Source organism: Zonotrichia albicollis, chromosome 3 (genome assembly GCF_047830755.1).
Source record: "Zonotrichia albicollis isolate bZonAlb1 chromosome 3, bZonAlb1.hap1, whole genome shotgun sequence".
Taxonomy (NCBI): Eukaryota; Metazoa; Chordata; class Aves; order Passeriformes; family Passerellidae; genus Zonotrichia; species Zonotrichia albicollis.
In genome coordinates, this window is record NC_133821.1 from 70,711,998 (window position 1) to 70,735,490 (window position 23,493).

At 39.1% G+C, this 23,493-nt stretch overlaps 2 protein-coding genes across 29 annotated transcripts in view; one reads left to right on the plus strand and one right to left on the minus strand.

Annotated features, from left to right (window-relative positions):
* Window positions 1-6,812, plus strand: part of EPB41L2 (erythrocyte membrane protein band 4.1 like 2) — a 108,699-nt gene extending 101,887 nt beyond the window's left edge. For all 28 annotated transcript variants that reach the window (XM_014271675.3, XM_014271683.3, XM_014271678.3 and 25 more), the window contains 2 exons: window positions 1,432-1,570; window positions 5,563-6,812. In XM_014271675.3, the coding sequence (XP_014127150.1) occupies window positions 1,432-1,539 (108 nt within the window). In that variant the 3' untranslated portion in view covers window positions 1,540-1,570; window positions 5,563-6,812. The remainder of the gene's footprint in view (window positions 1-1,431; window positions 1,571-5,562) is intronic.
* SMLR1 (small leucine rich protein 1) lies at window positions 6,255-15,000 on the minus strand. Its single transcript, XM_074537811.1, has 2 exons — window positions 14,742-15,000; window positions 6,255-11,384 (listed from the first exon to the last, which is right to left on the minus strand). Exons 1-2 carry the CDS (start codon window positions 14,872-14,874, stop codon window positions 11,230-11,232), a joined length of 288 nt encoding a protein of 95 aa, XP_074393912.1. The 5' UTR covers window positions 14,875-15,000; the 3' UTR covers window positions 6,255-11,229.
* Between the last annotated feature and the right edge of the window lie 8,493 nt (window positions 15,001-23,493).

Consider the following 23,493-nt stretch of genomic DNA (forward strand, 5'->3'; position numbering starts at 1 on the left):
GGAAGTACAAAATTCAGTTTTAATTACTGAAGTTTAAAACAGCAGTGAGCAGCTTTTAAGAGATTTAAGAAATATCTACCACTTTTCTTGAGTGAATATGAAGCTTCTTAAATGCCCAGACTACATGCTGGATGTTTTCTATTTTGTCTATTAGCTCCCTATATTACTAAAATAGTTTTCAATAGAAAAAAAATATTTCAGTGTCAAGTTCTAGAATATGAATGTTGTTGTTATTTACCAGATAGAGTCTTAGGGTTTTTTAATTGTTTATGGTTTGATTGCTAATGAACAGCAAATATCAGTATTGTACCAATACACATTATGTGTCCTGTACATATTCCCTTAGTAGGATTTCAAATTCAGTGTCACATAATGCTTAGGGTGCCTAATGCTCGTGTTTTCAGTCTCTCTTCAGAGGTAGTTATATCTTCTCTCACTTAATACATGTAGCTAGCTCAGGAAATAATAGTCACTTTTCTAAATTATGATAAACCTTTTTATTGCATTATATTTTTCTTGCTCCTTCTAGTATTTTGGTGGGGGGGGGGTTAGTTGCATTTGGTACTAAGGTGAGCAGGTGAACTGTTGCTTCTGTTTTTTTTCTTGTGTTAGGTTCCAGCAGTAATACAGCTCACTGAAATAAGATGTGTAGTAGGATGTGGGCAAGAAAGAGAAAGCCCCAGTTGCTATTTCACCTGTAATGATTCAGAGTGTGCTCTTGTGTGGTTGACTATGATGTAGAATGAAATATTACATTTCAGTTGGAAGGGACTTATGATGGTCATCTGATCCAACTGGCTATATTGGTACATCTCTTAAGTGATAAAATTTATTAAAATGGAGAGGGATTATAAGCAACTGAATGATATTTGCATTTACACTTCCCTGAATAAAGCTAGAGAAATTTCTCTTAAACTAGTACAAGGAGAAAAATGGGATTCTTGTGCTGAGAAATTTGTTATGATCTTATTCCAGAGTTTCAGTACCAAACTTTGTGTACATTCCAAAGTGTCTTTCTGTTTTGTTCAGGAAACTGAAGGGCACACTTGTTTTTCTGTACTATCTTAAACTCTTGTAAAGGGGTATTTTTTAGATCCTTTGCAGAAATTCAAAAAGTTCTGGGATATAGAAATACTTTTTTTAACCTAAGATGAGCTAGAAAGTTATCTTAAAACTTTATGGTTACTTGTTACTTCCTGGAAATCTTGGTAAATTTTAATATGATGGGATGTTTTTTTCTTTATTTTGGGTTTTCTGTTTTGGGAATTGGTTTGGTTTGGGGGTTGGTTTTTTTACCTTTGATCTCAAGTTCAGGGATTTACAGTTCTGAAAAATTATAGCCAAATTTTCCAAAGGTACTCTTCCATTCTCTGGCCCCACGTGCACGTCCTCTTGGTTTTGTTAAGTTCCATGTTTCAAATACCTCTGCAGGCCCTGGCACAGGCAATCAAAGAAGCCAAAGAACAGCACCCTGACATGTCTGTGACGAGAGTGGTGGTGCACAAAGAAACTGAACTTGCTGAGGAAGACGAAGACTAAAATCAAAAATGCTCTTGAGCAAATACTTCAGGTAAGCTTATGCAGATAATTAACACAGGAAAATGTGGCTTCAGTTTGCTGTTCCATTCATGTCTTTGCAGCTGAAAAATATGGGGCATCTTTAATATAAGGATTCCAGAAGGGTGACTTGAAACAGGGGCTAATAGAAGACTTTTAGTATAAGAATTTTTATCTTAGGTCTAATATGACATTAATTTCAGTTGCAAATGTTCCTAAATATGTCTCCCAGTTTTGTCACCATACTCTCACAGCATTTTCTGCGATGTCTGGTCAAGTTGTTATAGTTTGTATTGAAGTGGATTTGGGCTATTTCTGCAAAATATGAAGGATGTGTCACACTTTTCTGTTTACCTGCACAATTATAGTTCTTGCTTAACATCTTGCTTGTTTAGTGGGAAGACTGTGTAGTTTTCAGTAGTGAAAGGACACACTTGGACGTTTCAGTTTAGTCAGCTAATCCTTAATCCTAAACACACTGAAATTTTTGGCCTTTTATCATTTTCCCAGGCAAGAAGGTCACTGTATTGGAAAATGAAGTTTTAAAGCCTTTTATCAGTTGAAAAAGCTGTTTGAAGTCATGTTAATTTGTTAGGTTCTCCTTTCTAGGTTGAGGATAGAAAAGGAAAAAAACACAATATGGTTCTCCTTCATGTATTCAATAGAAAGAGCAGGATGAACACTGAATAAATCTGCTCTTGCCCTCATTATAGACTAAAGCCTTAAAGCTCTGTAACCATTTGGGGGTGTAAAGCTTCAGGTTTCCTGTGCTTGTCACGCTGTTGATATGAGACTAGAGCTTCAGGTTTTTTTCAAAATTGATGGTTTTCTTAATGGTAGATCTAGATTCAAGAAAAATATTTTGTTAATGGATAGATGGGTATATCAGTGGGAGAGATTTTTAAGGAAATGTAAAAACCAGTGGTTTAAACCTTCATTAGGAGACCCCTGATTTTTTACTGACCAGCCTCTGTATCTGGCTAGAAGAGCAGTGGTGTTATTGGACCATCTCAAGGAAAGTTGTCTTAGTACAACTTCAAGCTTTTACTATGCACTTTGATCAATGTTGATGTAGGGGCAGACAAGGTAAAAGAAATAAATTTTATATATTTAAGAGAAATGAGAGTAGTCATGATTCTTATTTCCCAGTATTTTATACAATGGTGATTTTGGCCCATGGACAAGAGACTTCTATGTCCTGTGCAGGCAGGCGTTCCCTTAGTATTGAACAAAATTCTTTACCCAAGGAAAGTAGCCATTATAAATTTCAACCTGCAGCTGTAGCAGACTTGAGCACAGCCATGAAGTGCCAGGAATATATGAAAAATGAGACACTGACTAGATTCCAAATTTGGTGGAAGCTACTAGAGGGGAGGGTGTTTTTCACATAATCCTGATAATCCGTCGTGTTAAAAAGATCAAATTTATTGCTGTTCCTGAATTTCCTAAAAGCTGAAGATGGAACTGTTGAGTATCACTTCTGCCATCCAGAAGAGAAAAGATTCAAGTATCAGTTGAGAGGATATGAAGTGCATCTATTGAATGCTGTTCCATGGAATATGACTGTTGTCAAGGAATGGGACTCTTCCTGAGCTGTCTGATCACAGATGCATATTTTTAGCTGAAAGACATAGACTAAAGCTTTAGTTTATTTAATCTACCCACAAGTGTCTCTTTTCTTAACAAGTGGGTAGTAGTGAGAGTGCCTGTGTGTGGATGAGGAAGGGGAGAGCTAATACCCATTGCCAGATGTTGACAGGGATATGGTCAGTTAAGAGACTGCTTGTGGCAGGGGGGGTGTTGGTTCAAGAGCTTTTCACATCTGCTTGCAGAACTCTTGGGTCTCATCACTCTACACATAACCCTCCTGAGAGTTTGTCCTGAGCTCCTGCTGTGTGCAGCAGAGAGCAGCAATGTTGAGTGCCATGGAGAATGAGGATGCGAGTAGGATTGCCTGCCCTCTGCTTGCAGACAGGAATTTTATCCAGCTTCTCTGTCAAAGTGGTTCCAATTCCCTTCCTGACCTCATACAGATTGTGCTAGAACTGCAATGTTTGTTTTGGTCATGTGTGTTCAGACAGTATTTTCTGGCTAGTTTTTCCTCTGAGCTTCTCAGCATGTGAATTTACATAACTTTTCAGGACGTAAAACGCAGTAGAACTGAGTTTGGGCTGCCTCCAGAAAATTTCTTCACATTTGGTCAGATTATTTTGTGTTTGAAAAAGAAATCAGTATTTTTTTTCATAAATGTACAAACCAGGAGAAAACGTGGGTCACATTCTGAAGTGCTAGATGAGCACTGACCTGGATATTCATGTTTTAGCACTAATACTTTTTGAAATTATTTTCACATTAGATAATGCTAGAAACCAAAAATAACACTGGAGGTGGGGTTGCTTGTGAGGGAGAGTTGGGGAAAAGCACCAAAAATAAGAAACACTGCACAAACGTCTGTTTTTTCATTGTACCTTTATTTCAGCATTCAGTTGGGTTTGTTTCATGCCTTTGTTGCTTAGTGACACTGAGAATGAGTATAACATGTATGCTCCAGTTTGGGTTTAAAAGCACAGGGGAGGACAGGGAACTATACTGAACTGTGAGATAGGGGGGTTGATGAGTCCCCACATCACATAAATGTTCTAGAGGGCTTGGAGAAATGCACATCAGTTTTGTGAGGGCTGTTAGAAGTAAGGAGAATGCCTGTGCTTTGGGTGATTTCATTGGTCCCTTGGTACACAGCAACATTAAACGTGCACACTCAAACCAACCCTTGCATATTTTCAGCACTTCCATCACAGGATCTAAGGTAGAAAGATACACTGAGACAGCAGAACAGATGGTTTGGATTTGCAGGGTTTTACTAGTCTGTGTGCTACCATCACGTTTTGAATTCATTATTAATCAGTGTGAATTTAAAGGTCTTGCAAGCAGGGATTGCCTCTTCTCTTACAAGGGTGTAGAATGTGGCAGGTTCTTCATGCTACCTTAATCTTCAATCAGTGTTCAACACAATATACCCTTAGAAGTAATTACATCTTTTGAGAGGGGACTGGATCATGGGAGGAAAAAATTGTTTTAGCAGGTTTGCACTATGTTTCTACATTAGCGACCAGCTGCAAAGTTGATTCTCTTCCTTCATCAAATATTTAACTACTTTGTAAAAATTTTATTGGGGGAAAAAAGCATTCAAAGAATTCCTTCCATTGTCTGAGGGCCTTTTTTTTTTTTTTATTTTTGCATTTTTGAGAAACATAGACCTTGTGGAATGGTTGTTTGCAAAGGACTGGAGTGTGTCATTTGTTCTTGTCTGAGTTTGTCAATTGCTTAACAGGTTCCTGGTCTTCAATGCTTGTGAGAGAATAAAAAATGACATTTCTCCATGCTACTTTTGTGTCAGACCTGGAGACTTGTTTGATGCCTTTCAGTTCAACTTTAGGGGGAAAATTTAGTCATCTAAACAAAAGAAAGCCCCCTGAAGTGCCTTGACTATCTGTCAAGAGCCTTTTGCTCTCCTGTGCTAAGGCAATGGAGTCATGCAATGAATTTTGCATAGTTGTTTCTGAGGCAACGAAAGCTCTGATGACTACAGCAGAATTCTTGGTGTAGACTTGTTTTCTCTAATAAAAGTAAAAGACACTGCATTCTGATTCTGAAGGATGACTGAATTGAACAAGTACCTTCCTTTTTTGTTTATATTCTAGGTTGTGAATTAAAATTTTCAGTAAACTGTCAAGGGGTTGCAATTAAAATAACATGAGAATTTTGGGAAGAGAAGAAATGCTCTAAAGCAAGATGAGTACTTGGAAAAAGTGTATTACTGTATGCCTAATGACTGAAGGGAGTTTTGGTCAATGCAACATTTTTTAAATTAAATAACCTTCCCTTCTTGTAAAAAAAAACCCAAGAACCCTGCATTGAGAAAGTTACTTTCTGATTCTAATGTGACACTGACATAGTATTGGTTAGAACTGCTTATGTAACCTTTCGTATCATTTTTTCTTCCAGAAATATAAATGTCACTGACCATGAAGAACTGTAGTCATTCCAAGTCATCATGACTCCACTGAATCCACCAGGCCTAGCAACAATGACCAGATGTTCACGACTTAAATGCCAATACCAAACTCCTTTTAACATCTTTGGTCTATATTCCCTTACAGTCTTTCTTGTTTATTTTTATAACCACTTCTTAACAATCTTAGAGTTTGGGGTTTTTTTAAATGAAGTTCTAGAGGGTATGATCTTCTTTTGCACAAATACTTGTATTTTTGAAATTGATTCTTAATTATATGAAAGTGAACAAAAGTCTGGAAATCATTGTTCACTGGAGTAGGTGATAATTGTGCAGGAAGGAGGATCTTTACTAATTTAGATATAGTTTTTTCAGATATTTCAAGTGAAATCTCTTACTGGAGTAATTTACAGAATTTTTTTCAGATTATTCAGGTAAATATATGATATCACATAATGAAGTTTTTTATAAAAATAAAACATTTGCTAAAATTTGAAAAAATATATTTCTTTGGATAAATTTTATACTGGTATCTCTGTAACTCTTTCTTTTCCAAGGTTCTCCTCTCTGTGGAGCAGAGCTGGTGTGGCAGTCTGTAGAGGAGAAGGAGTTGCAGACAGATTTCTTCTGACTGAGCACTGTGTTCTTTTTGCACTTTGGTGCCAATGCTCAACTTTTTGCAGACTTTTTGCTGTCTGCAGCATTCCAGATAAGGAAAGAAGGAAGAACAAAATATCTTTCTCTTTTTCCAACAAGAGATGATCTAGGCAGCTTAAAACCGTAGTGCTTTTTTTTTCTTACCGTGTCCCAATTTCAGTACTTCCATTGTTTGGATACATGTGTAGAATGCTCACTTGCTATTAAACCTCAGTGTGTCTCCATGTTAGAACTGACATTTCTGTTACAGAGAAGGTATATGTTTCACATGCTTCCTCTAATGGTTAATGCAGGTTTTTAGGCTACTGAATAAAAGATCAATAAGATGAATAAGATGAACTCCACTCATAAAGTAGTACGAGAGTACCGTCAGTTGAGACTGCCATGGCAAAAACCTGTTAATTATATTGGGGTTTATTTTTAATTTGTTCTTGCTGGGGGGTTGTTTGTTTGGGTTTTTTTTTTTTGCTGTTGACTCTGTGTATAGTTAAAATGCCAAATTAGATTTATAGTAGCTTAAAGTTGTATTAAGTGATATTTTGCTTTCTGTAATTCTGTTATAAAATAAAGTTGTTTATTCTCTGTATGGCTTTTGGCACTCAGACATAAACTGGGAGGATATTTGAAGTGAGCAGATTACTTCTGAACTGCAGTTTTAGAGGTCACAGAGCCTTAAAAAACAGGGATTAGTGCAAGTGGTCTGCAGGGCTGCCAGAACGGTGGCACAATTGCCCGGTACTTAAGTACCAGTGTTTTTTAAATATTTTCCAATAAACTCCTGATTTCTGTAGTTAAAAGAAGAATCTTTAGCTGCCTAAAGAGAGGAGATTTGAACATCACACTGGAGGTTGAAATGCCCCCCAGTCCACAAGTGGTTCTACTGAGTTCATTGAGGTAGCATCTACTGTGGTTTTCAGATAACAAAACAAATCATAAAACTTGTGACTACATTCTCCTTCACTTCTGAGCAGTGTATTTTTGGTGCTATTCTCAGTTTAGATGGCTGCCATCTGTCAGCACACTTGTATGACAGAAGTTCTCCTTGGCTTTGGCTCTGCGTCGTTTGGATAACGTATGACAACAGTAACAGAGATGGTAATTTCTGTTCATCTGCAGGCATTCTCAACTGCATCCACATTACCTGGGGAATTAGCAGGTAGCAGTCTTACCTGCTTTCCTTCAAAACCAGAGATATTCTGCTTTTCAAAAAGGGGGAGACAGCCCCATCCACCCTGATAACACTGACACAATGCTGCGTGAGTAGGGAGGTTGTCAAAGAAGTGGCAAGTTGGGGATATGTAAATGTAGGTCAAAATGGACACACGTGCATTTAGAAGGATGTCTCAGTGGATTTTTCCTACAAAAGTGTAAGAAAAAGCTATATAAAAATCTTTAAGGTATTTTTGATATGGTGCAGTATTAGTTGCAGATCTCATTTGGTGCGTGGACAGCATGTTGCTTGAATTCATTGATTTTGGATTGGTCTGATTAGTTAGATCAATATTGGTTTAATTGCACTTGTATTTAATCTTTAAAGCTGCAAATATAATATTCTTGAAACAATATTATTTTCACTGAGATATGTCTTTCTTCAAATACTAAGTGGACCTTTTGTCAGTGAAAAATTAATAGTATTTTCAGGTCAGCATAGCTTGTGCATAGCTGTCACTTGCATTGATTAAATATGTACTAATTAAAGAGCCATTGTCATGCGGAAAATCCTAAGCCCTAAGTGTGATCAGTCATAAAAATAGTCAAGGTTTACAGATTCAGGTTGTATGTAATTATTCAAATTATCTGGAATATTGTGCAATTCTGAAGTCTCATTGTTACCTTTTTATATATAATATACCTACAGCAAAAACTACAACGTGCAAAAAAAGAAATTGTTCTCAAGGCACTTCAAAAACCAGCTTTATAATACATGGGCAATTTCAAATACAATTATAGCAATTAATTCTGCTTAATTACTTAAAGTGAGTCATGTGGGTCTTTCAAAAAAACCACTTAATACATCTTCATTTTTAATAATGGTAGCCTCAGGGTTCATAATAAATGTTGTACTCATTCTACAGATAATTTGTCAGATAAAGCTTTTGTAAATAGCCGGTATGCAACTCCAATGAAAAACTTTAAACAAAAGGTTTATTGCTCAAAGCAATGAGGAACTATAATACAAAGTGTTTCTTGAAGTATTCTTCTATTTGACAGTCCAGCTGAATAGTAACTTTTAATTGGGCCACAGAAGACATCAAACAGATGGAATAAAATATTGACTACATCTCTGGAAGATTTGAAACTTTTGATTTTCAGGCTGCTCAGTTGTTTGGGGCTTTCATGCTGCACTTGGAAAAAGATAGAGCAGTAATATTAATACAAATTGCAAGCATTGGAAATGCTGTGATAATTCCTGTAGTGTTAAAATATTCTGTTTGGTTTGAGGCAAATCCTACCAGAGTTTTTGAAGGTAAGTCTATATGAATGTCTGCTGGGCCAGGCTAAGTGACTAGCTCTCCCAGATCTGTGTCTCTGAGGCTACTGGTATTTGCCTTGGGGTGTGTGTAGCTATGATTGCTATATTAGAAAGTAGCACTTTCCCAAATATTCTTCCAGCCTTGAGCAATTTTTGAATACTTGCTGGTGTATCAGTCTTTATCAGTATTTCTCTGCCTTTGGATTTTTAGCTAATTGCTTTTAAAAAATTTCCTCTAGCAGGCATTTTAACCCATTCTGTGTCTCTTAAGGAAAAAAAGAACCAAAAGCACTTTTTGTTTCTTTTCAACCTGCCCCTGCTCTAGCATCCTTGGACAGCATCACTGCAGAGTTTGGAACAGACACCTATCAATCACTCTCTTCAGTCATTCCCCAGCCAAAAGTGCTTTCTCAATTCTTTGTCACTTTACCATCTCTCTCAGTACCTTTCCAGCTTAAATGCTGAGACCTAAAATTCTGTTCTGGGAAGCGAAAGGGGAGCAGTCACAGGCAGGAAGGTTTTAAACATGCTTACTGGTTGTGGGTGGAGTAGAGTCTAACTTCACATTATTGCTAGAGACAGGAAGAGAGAGGACTCTTCAGTGACAGCAGTAATTGAAGATAAGTTATTTCCTTGCAATTACTCTCCATATATGTTTGGAGAGTGCTTGTACAGTTTATCTAGACAAAGATGTTGTTCTGTGGTGTTACTTAAATACGTATTTTCTCGTTTTGAAGGAGTTGTATGGTGTGTTTTATGCTGGTAGTATGAAAACATATTTCTTGACACTATTCAGTAATGGAACTGAAAACAACAAGGCCTGAGAATTTTCATTGCATGTTGCTAAGTCGTGAATGTCAGATCCTCCTACATGTTAGCAGTTACAGCTCAATAAGCAGTTCTGTCAAAGGCACAGAGTCTATGGACAGTGTTGTCTTTGGTATCCATACCACTATTTTGCAATGAAGTGCTGTTCAAGAGTGTTACCACTTCTTGACATTTCAAATCTCCCCATTCTCAGGCACACTGTGGAATTAACAAAATCAATTTTCATTCTGTATTTTTTACATGTGGTCCTGGCCAGTCTTTTCTTGGGCAGTGAGAGAGTGAGTGTTTGGGATTCTGTGTGTTAGAATTCCTTTTGCATCTGATCAGTATCCCAGATCACTGCTTTAAGAAGGCAGTGTCCTCCTTAAATGTAGAAAGTAAATTCTTTGCAACAGCTGTCTCAACTTCCTTGCAAAAGATTGTTTCCATTTCCAAACAATTGCCTCTTCACCTGTGCAATGTATTCTGTGTTATTTGCACAGATATAAACCAGTGTGATGAATTATCTTTTTGAATTTGGAAAGTATTAAAATGGGGGAGAGTGTGTAAGGGTACTTGCTGTTTAAATTCTTTTTTTTCTCCGCAGACTTTGATAAATTACAGTGTTTTTTAAACCTGTGGTCATGGTCCTATTAAGTATTTCTATAAAATTATTCCAAGGAGTTCTTAAAAGTCTATGAGAACTGAAACTCTGCAAAACCGCACATAATCTTAGAAAAGGCATTATCCACTCTCACAGAATGAGTAATGATAAATAGCTTTTTTGAAAGGTAATTGCAGACAGCAACCATTAGAAGACAAAGACAGTAAACACTGAGGACAGTAATGACAGTCACTTCTCATTCCTTGCCAGTTTGGGTTTAAACTTGAGAGTCAGAATCAGAGAAGCTAACAGCCAGTTGTACTTGCAAACTGTTTGAGTTGCATTGTTGTGGGCCATCAGCCACAGGCAATCTGAGATGCCCTTAAAACTGTGCATCTACGGCTACAGGGCAGCCGGAAGGAAGATTTTTTTTTTTTTAAAAATGCATGTCTATTTACTCACAAAAAACATAATCCCATGCTTCTGCAGTTTATTTGCAAAAGTCATCCATTTGATTTGTCCTTAAAGGAGAATAATAGCTGTTTTACAGAATACTAACTAAATCTTTCCATGGTTTCAAAATTCAGCATTTTTGGTCAGCAGAGAGAAATCCTTTTGTTTCCTGCTACTGTTACATTTTGCTTCCTAATTCTGTGGAAAGAATACTTTACAAAACCCACAGTCTTTCCTGAAGTGTACAAGCTAATAAATGTCACTTCCCCTTCAAAACCCTTTTCAGTTTCCCAGATGTCGGTGCTTGATATCAGCTTGTTATTTATGCATCTCGATTTCATAAGGCTGCCTGCCTTGGATGTGCCAGCTCAGCTCTCTCAGGAGCTTGTTGTATCCTTTCTCCTTGGTAGGCCAGGGTGGGGCTGGTGATCAGGGCTCTGTCCCTGCCCCCAAATCCTGGGCCACACAAGGGAACCAAGGCAGCTCATTGCAGGAGGCCTCTGGTCTCTGCTGGGCTGCTCAAAGTGCCACTTGCAAGAACTCTGAATAGCAGCAGCTGTTTCATTAGGATGGCACAGCACTGGCTTCTCCTCTTCAGTTTTGTTTTCACGTGTGGTATTTATTTACAGCTGGTTATTGTTAAGCCTGCAGGGCTGAGTACTGGGTTTAAGCTTGCTTCCTGAGACATGAAGCTCCCTTAAATGTCCTTGAGTTCCTGTATCTGTTCGCTTTTTGTCCGGATCTCCTGGGCTTCTTCCACTGGCCACGGTGATTCATGAAGGCATTCCTAGAATCTTGTGCCATGGCAATTTCCTCCTCAACTGAAAAATAACCCAAACAACACAAAAATTCCATAAGAATATGCTGATTTCTTATGGTTAGTTTTTATAAAGAAAAAGAGCTGGCTTATATTAATAAGAACTAATCTTGCTAAGGTGAAGGTGTCTAAAGTGTACACTGTTATTAGTTGGTCCATGATCCTAGAGGAAAATCTTCTGAGTGTAAGTCTGGGGCTGTTACTATACCCAGTGAAGCACTAGCAGGAACTATTGACATCAGCAGAAATGCTCTGTTTTCATTCGCCTCCACAGCTTTCAATCAGAATAAAACCCTTAAACAACAGCAAAGAGCATAGTTAGTTTACACTAGCAATTCATGTTCTGCTTTACACAACTGTGCTGTGAGAACCTTGATCTGGCCTGATCCTCCTGATGCTGCCTGTGGTACAGACAGAGCAGAAAAATGCTTGCTGCCCACATAACTGGACATCTTCAGAACATGACCATGCTGTTGGAGGTTTGGAGATTATTTGAAGAAGGATGGAGAAACAAAAAAAAAAAAATTAAAACCCCATAAAATACTTGTCATTTTGCAGAAGAAATGTGGGCTGTTTTTGTTAGATGATTTGGTTTTATTTATAAGTATTTATATATTGATATATTTATGCAGAGCTTCTCTCTCGCTGCACAGAGAAAAATTAAATGCTTATTTAACAATGAAGCAAGTCAGCCTTGATTTTAGTAATAAAAATTTCCTTTTTTTCTTTTTTTTTCTTTTTTTTTTTTTTCAATAGAAGAGATCTAGGAAAATGGACAGCTGAAACCTGCAGAATTTCTGTTGTTTTGTAGGATAGATAGCATTTGAAGGAGTCTATTCTCAGGCTTATCTATTTCTCTCACCTGATGGTCTTAAGCTAAAGCTGGCTCCACTTGCTTGTACAGGGAGAGCTGCTCAGGATGTTTTGTGTAAGTTGGCTGGAGGCCAAAACAGTAGGTTGGTTCTGACAGTCTCAGCTCAAGAAAAAGTTCTTGGAGACAGAGCTGGGAATGCAATGCCTGAAGTATTACACAGACAGGAATTCATCTCGCATCCTCTTGAGAATCCCAGCCAGAACACCTGTGATCTGCAAACTAAAGTGTCTCCTTTCCTGAGGCATTGAAAAGCCAGATGATTCCCTTCAAGCATCCTTCTTGGTTTTGAAAGAGAGAAGCACAGCAGCAATATTCCTTTGGCAGATTAGTCTGCCAACTACCTCATTCACCTCTCTCTTACACCCTTGATTACTAATCTCTGAAAATTTACAAAACCATTGCTTGCTTAAACTCATTACAAATCCAAGGCTAAATGTTCTGTGCTGTAAGAGAAGCAGAATTAAACATCTGGTGCTGTAGATTATTTACAGACCTGCAGAAAGTGTGTCTAAGGAGGATATGAGTGCTGTAGAAAAAGGCAGGACAGTCTGTTTCAGCAGTTGATCATGCATCACGAATGCAAATGTCAGTGGGTTTTTTTTCAGATGGGTTCATCTGGCTTAATGAAAGTATTGTCTGAGCCCCAGCAAAATACCTGAAGTGATGGGATCAGTAGCCCACCTGCTTTTCCTGGCTTGCTTCATCCTAGCTGGAATAGAAAAGTGGAAGCATCACCAGGTAACAGGGAGTTCAGTAGCCGCTCAGTATTATTTCATAATAACCGTCTGACTTTATATGAGCACAGAGCTCATATAATTTACTGAAAGGGAAAATATTTTATCTGCTTTTATCTGAAGTCAAATGTAATAATGTCACTTCCTTTCATTTCAACCACTTTCAATTAAGAAAACTAATCTCCTGTTACTTAGCCTTCCTATTTCCTCACAGATACTGAATTGCACAATGTTTTGGCATTGCACTGTTTATTGTTGTTGTTTTATTAGCGTGTGAAAAACCACCAGCACCTTGCTCTAAGAATAATCTATAACCCAAGGCAGGGCTGGGTTAGACATGTGGAGCAGGCTTCCCTTGCAGATTAATTCAGCATCTGAAAGCACATCTTGAACAGGAAATGTTCGAGTTTTTGCAGCCTGAAGGTAGCTTGAGGTCTGTGCTCGTATGCAAACACCTTTCCTCTGTTAAAGCCTGCCTGGACACTTGCACAAAACAGGAAGATCGTTTATTTTACATTTCTGGCTGTACATGACCTTTCTTATATAAAGTGGCCAAATTTTCATGATAGAGTAAAATCTGAGTGCACATATTACAGTGAGATTTCCTGTGAGATTTCTGTCCTGGCCTTGCACTGGTGGGTGCTTCTCCTGCTGGGCTGGTGCACCGCAGGCCAGCTCAGTGAGAGGCCTCAGGAGATCTGCAGAGCCCTGTGGACAGGACTGGCCTGTCTGCCCCAGCCTGCTCTGCCAGAGCTGAAACCTGCAGTGGGAGAAGCATTGTGAAACATTGTCCCAGGCATGGTTCTCACCAAGCTGTATCAAGAGGCATCTGCAGTTTACAGAGAAAACCTGGGCTGTCCTCTTAGCTCTCCTGACACTCCGTATAGATAAAATGATCAAAAGACAGAGAATCTGAGGAACAAGATTAGGCCAGTGTCAGCAAGAGTGCTGTTTCAAAGAGCTGCAGGAAAGAATGGTTGAGGCCTCGGGTTTGAATGTGCCCCAAGGCTGGCTTTGGCAGCTGGAACCCTAAAGCAAGAGCATGTGTGGATCTGCTGCTGCAGCTGGGACCCGAATCTGGAGGGCATGAAGATCATCCCATCGAGACTGGATGGTCTAAGGTACAGGATGTTCCTGTCTAAAGGAAACTCCCTACACTTGGGCCCAGTGAGCAGCCTTAATTCTCAGTACACATGTGTTACAGTCACCGCACATTTGCATTGGGATCAGGGTTTTGGTTTTGTTTTACTCAGAAGATGGATTTTTGAAGTGAGTTTAAGCTGATTTAAAAATAGAAAAGGCAGCATGGCAAATGTGCTCTTAGGTACAAAATAAGAGCAAATACATACTTTTGAAAGAACATAGATGCATTCTCAAAGCCCAATTACTTATAGGGTGTAACTGCTGCTACCTGTCTCACTGAAGACTTGCACAGTGTAAGCACAGAAGAAAATTATCTGTACTTTAACTGCCTTTTTTGTTGTTCTGGTTGCCCCTTCTATAATGTAAAACAGTAAAATATCCTATAGTGTAATATAGTATATAAAACTATGGCATTTTAAATGTGGGTCAATTCAAGTTTTAAACAAATACTTTGTGTTTTTCAAACATGAAATGGTCTAAAATACAACTTTATAAAATTGTTTCTGATCGTAGTTGTCTTCAGTTTAGTTAATGGTACAAGCCTAAGTTGCCTATTGAATTAGAGAAGGTTTGTCTCCCTCCCGGTCTTTGTCCCCAAGTCTTGACTCACCTTCTCTTAGTTTGATCCTGAAGTAGACAATTAGCAGCAGCAGGAGCAAAGTCACGGGCATAAAGATCCCAGCAAAGAGAACAGGACCAGGCAGCTCCCTCACAAACACTGACAGTACATAACCCACACTCATTTTCCTCTCTGGAAACCGTGCCAAGCCAGATCCTTAAGGTCTCCAAGTCTAGACCTTATTTATTCTGCTTTCTTCCTTTTTTCCCTGATGGACATTGTGCCCTTTGCTCAGGTCATTATCTCTTTTTGGACTTTGGTTTGTTTGTCTAGGTCTGTGATCCCAGAAGTACTGGAGTTCACTCACAAAGTTATTCAACAACAAAGTTTCAAAGTGTATGCTGAAGTAATGCAGGGCTTTGAAACCTTTGGATGTTGGGCTGGGCAGGGCTCAATATGTGAGGCTGCTCCAGCCTTTGGAGCAGTGTGGGTTCTGTCATCTGCTAACACTGTCCAGTCCAATCTGAATAATAAGCACCTTCTTCCTAGATATATTATTAATTTTACAGTAGATCTCAAATTCTCACTCAGGGTGAGGACCCTATTGTACATTCCACACAGGCACATGTGGTCTCAGCTCTGAAGAGTTTTCAGACCAAACCACTGAAGCAAGAAGCTGTGGTGATGTGGTGCCAATAGCATTCTTTCCAAAGAGCAGCTGTGGAACAGCGAAACTCAGGAAAGTTTCTTTCTTAGTGAAGTTGAAAATGTATGATTTTGGGAGGGCAGATGTGCCAGAGAATTCAAGAACCTTTTAAATGTTCAAGTAGTTCTGTTTTTCCCATCCGGTCACCAGCCTATGGCAAAATTCTGTCTTACATGCATTGATCTTCTTAATCGATTTTTTTAAAGATGATTAGTCATTTTATAGCCCTCTACACCTTCAGATTTGCAACCATATTGTAAGCAGTTCTGTCCAAGCATCCAGAAAGACTGTACAAGGTTTGTTTCACTTATTGGGTAGGTGGGTAGGCTGGAACCAAGGGGAAATGCAGTAGATAGATATAGACTTTCAAGAGAAAGAGGTATGTATAATATACTGTATTATAATATACTGTGTTCACCTTGTTTTCTTCACCTATTGTTTTCAAGAGGCAAAAAATCTCACCTAAAAACTTTTGAAGATTTTTGAGCTGTAAGATATTTGAGGTCCTGTCTTTTTAACAAGTTATGGATAATGTAATGTTTATAGGGGAATCCCTTGTTTTGTTAATTACCTGCTATTGTAACTGATAAAAGAGCAAATGGAGTGTGTCTTATTTCTTGCTTATCCTTGTTCAGCTTCAGCTTTGTTGTATCTTATTCTGCCTTTTCCTACAAGATGTTTGACCTCATTCATAAAGTGCTTTATGAACTACTGATGAAAAGCATGGTTTAAAAGCCAGATGGTGAAGATATTAATATTATTATAGGCCCATCTGTTGCCAGATAATTCCTTTCTTGAATAGATACCTGTCAGCTGTGATCAATAAATTCCTTAGACTTTTTTCCTTTGTGCATGAAAAGTTAATTCCCTTTTTTTTAGACGATTGTGATTGTTGTTGTTCGGATTTGCAAAACAGTTGCAGTATTTGATGAACACTCTTCTGGCACATTTTTTTAAATTCCTTCCTTACTGTGTTGTTATTATATAAAAATATGAAGAGTAGTTAGAATGTTTGGTCTTTGAGAGTGAAGTCTGTGACTGAATTCTGAGCACTGTGATATTACAAAATGAGCCCAGGGATACTTCTCTTTGATATGCCTGGTATGGACCATAATGATATTTATGGGCACTAAATACCTGCATACAAGGGCAAAATACTTGGATTTTTTAAATTGGGTTACTCTGTGTGCCTGTGATACAATTTCTTTCTGTCAAATGTGAGTCAGGTGGGGTGAAATAAGTAGCTTGACTTGCTTGTCACACCTGCCTCTGGTGGTTTCAGGCACCTGACGGATTCAAAGTGGTTAATTTTTGCTGGGGAAGAATAAGAAAATTCTCAACTCTCCACATTTGTACAACCTCCTTGAGAAATGGCAGCTGCCAGCTCTGGTCTCAGCAGTGAGGAACAAAGCTTGACTCGAGGCTGCTCAGGGTGGCAGACATGTAATGCAAATTTCCATATTGAAGCAGGACAAATGCAATGGAAACGAGGTCAAACACACTTTTGCCATGAAGGCAGTTGAATTCCCACCTGGGCTGGCTGGGATGGTTTGTGTGAAGGCAAGGGGAGCTCTGCTGCTGGGCAGGCAGGGTTGTTTGCAGCAGCAATGCCTCGCGTGTCGTCTGCCACAGCCAGAGGAAAACTGGGAAATGTGGGCCTGGCGTGGATTACTGACAAGAAACATACAGTTTCCTGGCTGATCTGTGGGGCTTGGGTGTGTTTGGGAAATAGATGGATTCACATGCTTTGTGGACTTGTCACTGACTGTTCACCCACTGGAAAAACAGAACTGATCGCTTGTTACCCTTAAGGCGCTGCAGGGTGGGCCTGCCCAAAGTTTGCTTTATGGTTAACAGGGATTTCAGCCATTTCAAAGTTTTTATTTTGGCTTGAATCAGAAACCTAATTTCCTGTGAGAAGGAATTTCAGGAACATTAATTTTACAGCCAATAAAACTTCTATTTCAGCTGTGTCATTTTGATTATTTGCAAGAAATGTGAACATGAATTAATTAATTCAAATTTCAAATGACTTTCTATTTTCCAAACTTGCCAACTAACACTAGAAATTATGAACATCACACCTGCCTTGTTGGAAGGAATCACTTTTACTGCTGATCTCTGTGTGTTTGTTTATGTGTTAAAGACACATATTTTCACACACTTTCTTGTTGAATATTTTGTTTCAATCACAGTTTGTTTCAATCACAAAGGAAAATATTCTCTAAAATTTCTAGATGGCTTTAGTAGGGAATATAAAAAGGCAAAGAAGTACCTATTGGTGCTGAGGGGAAAGAGGAAGATGTGCCTGTGAAGACTGAGCTACAGTAAATAAAGAAAGCCTGGTTATTGTAGGTGCTCAAGAGCGGTGGCAGAAGCCAAGTTGCTTAAGTTTTGTACAGGCAAATTGCCAACATGCACAGCAGATGATCTGGCAGAGCTGAGGTTGCTCTTTCTTAGAGAAGACACTGAAAAATTTGCTGTAAGACTGAAACTTTTTGTCAATCAATATTTCTGTTATTATGGTGGAAAGAGGAAGCAGGAGTTGGGTCCTGGCCCAGTAAGGACAGAGCCTTCCAGCACACACCAGTGGGTCAAAACTCTTATTCCTCCCTGAGCCAGGGCTGGAACTGGCCCCAGAGGACTGGATATTCCCAGAAGTGTCCCTAGCCCAGGATGAGCATTGGTAAGCTGGCTAAGGCTGTTGGTAAGTTAGTAAGTTTACACTGCTCAGAAAACACATTTTGGATGAAAAAGGGCTTTAGTTCCTGGGGCTATCAAGGCACAAGGTTTCCTGAAATATATATTAAGGTTATTAAATTTAAATGCTAAATGAGCATCTTTATCCTGGATGTTCTGCTAGAACACCAAAACTGTCTGTCTCCTTTCCGACATAAATTCAATAAAGGTTATTAGATCAGGTAGTTTGATATTTTTATTATTACAGGCAATTTCATTTCCTTCCATGTCCTTTGCAGAATCCAATAAATTGATTGAGGCTTGTTTTCCCAAAAAGCACTTAGCCTTTGTTTGAAAACATCAGGAGACAGAGAATCATCTGTCCCTTTCCATGTCTTGTTCATGATGTAAAAACACCCACTTCATGTCTGGTTTAGAGCTTGACGTGGTTCTGCTTTTTCAGCCACTTGTTCTGCATGCACCTTCCTCAGGGCATCAGGGAGGTTTGGGAGATCTGGTTTTTTCCCTTTGTGAAAGTACTTATGCCTGGAAGTGTCATGTCTCAGTATCTTTGTGTTAAGCTAGCCATTCTGGTCTCTTAATTCCTCCAGGAAATATGGGGGGTTTGCCCATCCTTGACACTTCCTTGCATGTTTTCTGTGCTTTGTCTAATTTTTAAAGGTGTCTTGTGAAATTTGGGCATCCTGACAGTTGCATTTTCATAACAGTTCCACCTGAGACACTCCTAGAGGTATATTCATGTCTCTATTCCCACTTGCTATTGCTAAATCAGTTTTTCACTCATTGGGTGGGCTTGTGAGGCCCTGATTGGTAGAACATTTGGAGGCACTTGAATTACACACCTGCTTGCTGTCTTAGTCCTCTTCAGGATTGTTGTTGCCCAGGGCAAGTTTTAGAGATGACCTTTTAAGCTTGTTTCTAGATGGAAAATTTTTGTTTGGAAATGTTTTAATGGTTTGTGTCATGATAAACCCAACAAAGGATCCAGATCACACAGCCTCACTGCTTGTCACTTCTTACTGCTCAGCATCAAGCCTTTGATGATCTGCACCTTTTAGAAGTGCTGATTCTATACAAATTTGTACCTGAGGGTTTTTTCCCCTCTCTTACTTTGCTGATTTTCTACTTTGTTGCTTTTCTAATACAAGTATTTGTGTCTGAATGGTGTGAACTGCTTCAAGTTATTGATCCAGCTGAAAAGCTGCATAAGCTGATTCTGGGCTTTGAGGGAAAGTGTTAATGAGATTATTGTGAAACTGGATCCATTTCTGTTTGAGTTTGGAGATGGCTTTGCTGCCAGATGTGTAACCACTGCCTCACCAGGAGCACTGCAGTAGCCACCATGTGGATATGACTTTTAAAATCCCTGCAGCAATTCCTAATTCATTACTTGTGCGCTCTATTCATATAGAAAAGTGATTACTTTTTAATGAGCACATCTTGTGCTATTGATTCAAGTGCCTTAGGACTCCTAGGTGTATTGAAACTGTGGTTGACTTTATCAAAGAGACTTGTAATCTCATTAACAAAGTACCATCTATTTTGCATAAACTATGCTAAGTAGCTTATTTATATTCTGATTTTCTATCTCTTTGAACAATCTTTGCATTCTTCATGGCTTGCATTTAGTTTTTTTTACCTATAACTAGGCCAGATCATTTGAGTGTTGGCACAAAAATAATGGGTTTCTAGGCTACTCAATATTATGATTAAGATTTATGGAAAATTAGCTGAAGTGGAAAAAATGCCAAAACCTTCTTTGCCAACTTCCAGGTCTCTTTCAGGCTTCTTGATTTTCAAAGTTCAGTACAGGTTATTTAATTTTCAGCTTTGTAGTTAATCACCTGTACAGGTGAATAATAATCTACCTGTGCCCAAACATCTGGCAGTGGTACAAATGGATGAGCCTTTTCTTTGAGCACAAACCAAAATATTCATTGAAAGTAACACATTCCATACATTATTGCTTAAACCACCCTGATATGAGCTGCTGCCAACATCTCTATTGCTTCCTGCACAATTTTGAAAGAATAAAAAATCTCATTGTTCCTAATCCTCTGACCACAGCATTTTTCCTAGAGTCCATATTTTATATTCATGGCTTGTCATGCTTGTCCTTGACTTGAAATATGGCTCAACAGAGAGACAGTAAATTTTTATTTTGGAATTATTATTTGTATTTCTGTTAAATACAAATTTTAAAGTGTGTCAGATATTGTAAGTTAATAAATATTTACTCTCTCCATTGAACAATTTTGCTAAAAATTTTGGAAATAGGTTGATTTCTATTACTCACTTTAGAGAGTGTTTGTGTGTGTGTACAGTTTCTTGTTCGAGCTGCCCACTGTTCACCTGTATCTAATGAGCCTGGTTCCCAATGACTCTGGATTTCAGCTGTACCTGGCATAGCCTAGTCCTGCAGCATCCCTCCTGACAGCTGAATCCCTTTCTGTTGGAAGACCACGGATCTTTAGGAGCCAAATGATGAATGCTCTCTGTGTGAGACTTCAAGCAGTGTATTTAATTGAGTGGTATATTTTTCTTTTTAATTAAACACTGCAAAACAAACTGAATCTCTTTCTGTCTTGTCTCTCAGACAGCTCATGGCTGCCTGTCAGTGCACTTTTCTCCCTGATTAGTAAAGATAAAATCAATGTAACCTTTAGGTAGTGTAGATGAGTGAGTGAGTGAGTGATGAGAAACGTTGCTGCCTGATATACAGGAAAGGCAGAGCCAGGCTGACCTGGGAATGGTTGTACAGTGGTAACACAGGACTGTCTTTTTGTCTTACCCATATCCCATAGCCCCAGCTGTGACGGCACTTTGCTCTGTCACTGTTTGCTCAGTGCCAGCTTGCTTTTCACACAGCAACCAACAAAGCATGAAGATGTGCTTCTAGAAACTAGAAGAGGCTCCACTTTCATTTGGTGTCCTGATGCATAACTGATCCTGAAACTACTATGTAAAGGTCTAGAGAAGTGATCACAGCAATTGTAAAACCTAAGCTGACTTTTTTTAGCTGGTTTGATTTCCAATGTGATGTGCTGTTTGTTATGTTTCAATTGAATTATGCCATTTGTTGCCTCTTGGTTACCTAATACCTCATGATATTACTTTGCAACATGTCTGCTGCCCTAGTGTTGCTACCCTACCATACCTCAGGGAGTTTTAAGTCACCGTGTAGCCGTGGAGTAATGCACTGTTTCTTTTCCCACTTCCCCATAGGAAAAGATGATGGATTGGAGGCTACAGCGGCAAGATTTACAGCTGTGCCCAGCCAGCTCAAGAGACTGAACTGGAAATGCTCCAGATTCTGCTTCTTGGGCAGCGTGACCCCAGCCCCAGTTGATTTTTAGGGCTGTCCTGTGCAGGGCTAGGAGCTCAGGATGTTCTATGGTTCCATCATCCAGCACGGGGCTGGGGCAGCTGCAGTGTGGATAGTGAGGGAGGCTGCTCAGCCCCACAGATAGGTTTTGAGCCCTGTGAGCAAGCTGTGGGGTGGGCCTAATGCAGAAGCATTTTATTTGGTGGCTAAACATGCACAGATGTGTAGCTGTACTGAATTTGAAGCATGGCTCTGCAAAGTATAAAAGTGGTGTCTTCCAGATCAGAGTGATTTCTAGGGCATGTAGTCTTGTTTGTGCCTACTTGTGTGCCCTTAGTCACTTGAGCCACAACACTTCAGCTACTTTGCAGGGCACCTGAGGATTTTGCAGTATCTCTGTGTGACCTTATTAGACATCCTTAAGAAGAAGCCCAAGTTTCATGGAGTAGATAGAGCTGTAGACAACTCAAGACCCATGCTGAAAGTGTCTGTGCCACTGTTGCCAGTAAGCCAAGTTGTTTCAAGTTGCTCATTACAGGTTTGGCAGACATTTTATGTGGGTTTTCCCTGCGAGATTCCCTCATAAGAAACTGATCTGGAGCTGCCTCCTGTGGTACAGGCTCCTTCTCTGGAGAAAAAGGGTTCCTCCATGGAAGGATCCAAGCTGCTGGTTGGATAGGGGCAATCAAAAACTTACTGGGCTCAGGCCTGATGTAACCTGGGTGAAAATACCTGACAGTGAAATGAGCAGAGCAGTGAGCTCGTCAGCAGTGCTGGGGAAGTGAGTGTGTGTGCAAAGCTGCCTCCTCTGTCACAGCATCTGGGAGGAAATGAAGTCTCTGTGTGAGACAAATTTTCAGCTGCTGCCAGCGAAAGCCATGGTTAGTTTAACACATTTTGTCAGCTATCTAGTACTCAATTAATGTGACATGAAATGAAATGGCATGAGCACATATTCTCTGTTATGTATTTCTGGTGAGTGCTAATTGTCATTCCACTTTCCACACTCTACATTTACACAGTAATGAGTTGTAGCCATCTGCTGGCATGAAATGATCTTTTTTTTTTCTCCTCTTCCCAGAAAGGAGATAGACAGACCACCTTTCATGTTTTTCCTTATACTCTAACATATCCAGAAAACCTTATGCTTAATACTGACATTGGCGTCAACAAATGCTAATTTACACATGGAAGCATGTAAAACCAAGGAAAGAGCTTTTAATCCTGCCTTGTTTGATGATTTAAAATAATTATTGTGGATGTTCTGTCTTGGGGAATTTTATGTAGTGTTTTAAGAGAGCAGCAACTGTGGTTTTTTTTCCCTGAATGAGGAATGCATTCTAAGGTCTTTTACTGATGAAAATGATAAGGCAAAGATAATCCATCCTCATCAGAAAACTGCTCCATAGGCAGCAGCTTCTCTGTCATGAATGTTAAACCATGCAGAGCCATGGAAGCAGAAAAAAGGAGCTTCAAACTGGTAAAATAGAAAGAAGGGGAGAGACAATAATTCCTGTTTGAAACAGGTACGGCTGCTCTGAGCATCTGCTGCCCCAACTTGCTGACTTTTCACATTGTATTGACAATGCTGATAGACCCTGTAAGACTTCACTGATATGATGGCCAGTATGTCTGTACGAGGGAGCAAGACTCTTAAGCTGATTTTGTACAGGTACTTCAATACATTGATTGCATAGTTGACCCTGAAGTGAGAGAATGAAATATCTTTTGCTTAAAATAGCAATTTTACTAATTTGCCTTTTGTACTGGGGTTCCCAATGTCTCTTGTGAAACTCATTGTGGTTTTTACGTCCTCAAACCCTGAGATAGCAAGCCAGTTTTAAACAGTTATCCACTACTGTTCGATAACTCACCTACTTCATCCTTGATTTCTCTTAGAAGTCCTCAGGGAATAATAGGGATATATTAGTGTGCATTTTCACAGTTAGTTCAGTAACTTTGTCTACAGCCACTTCAAATTTTAGCTATTTGCTCTCCCTTATTCTCCACCCAGAAATTCCAGCATGGGAGTCTCCCCAGTTTATTCCAAAGTGAATATTTACTAAAGGAAT

Bases quoted from the DNA above. Each gene is read 5' to 3' on its own strand.
- SMLR1 (XM_074537811.1), bottom strand. From the start codon at position 14,874: ATGAGTGTGGGTTATGTACTGTCAGTGTTTGTGAGGGAGCTGCCTGGT. The intron at 11,385-14,741 runs GTGAGTCAAGAC...GTTATTTTTCAG, and splicing joins CAGGATCAAACTAAGAGAAG to TTGAGGAGGAAATTGCCATG.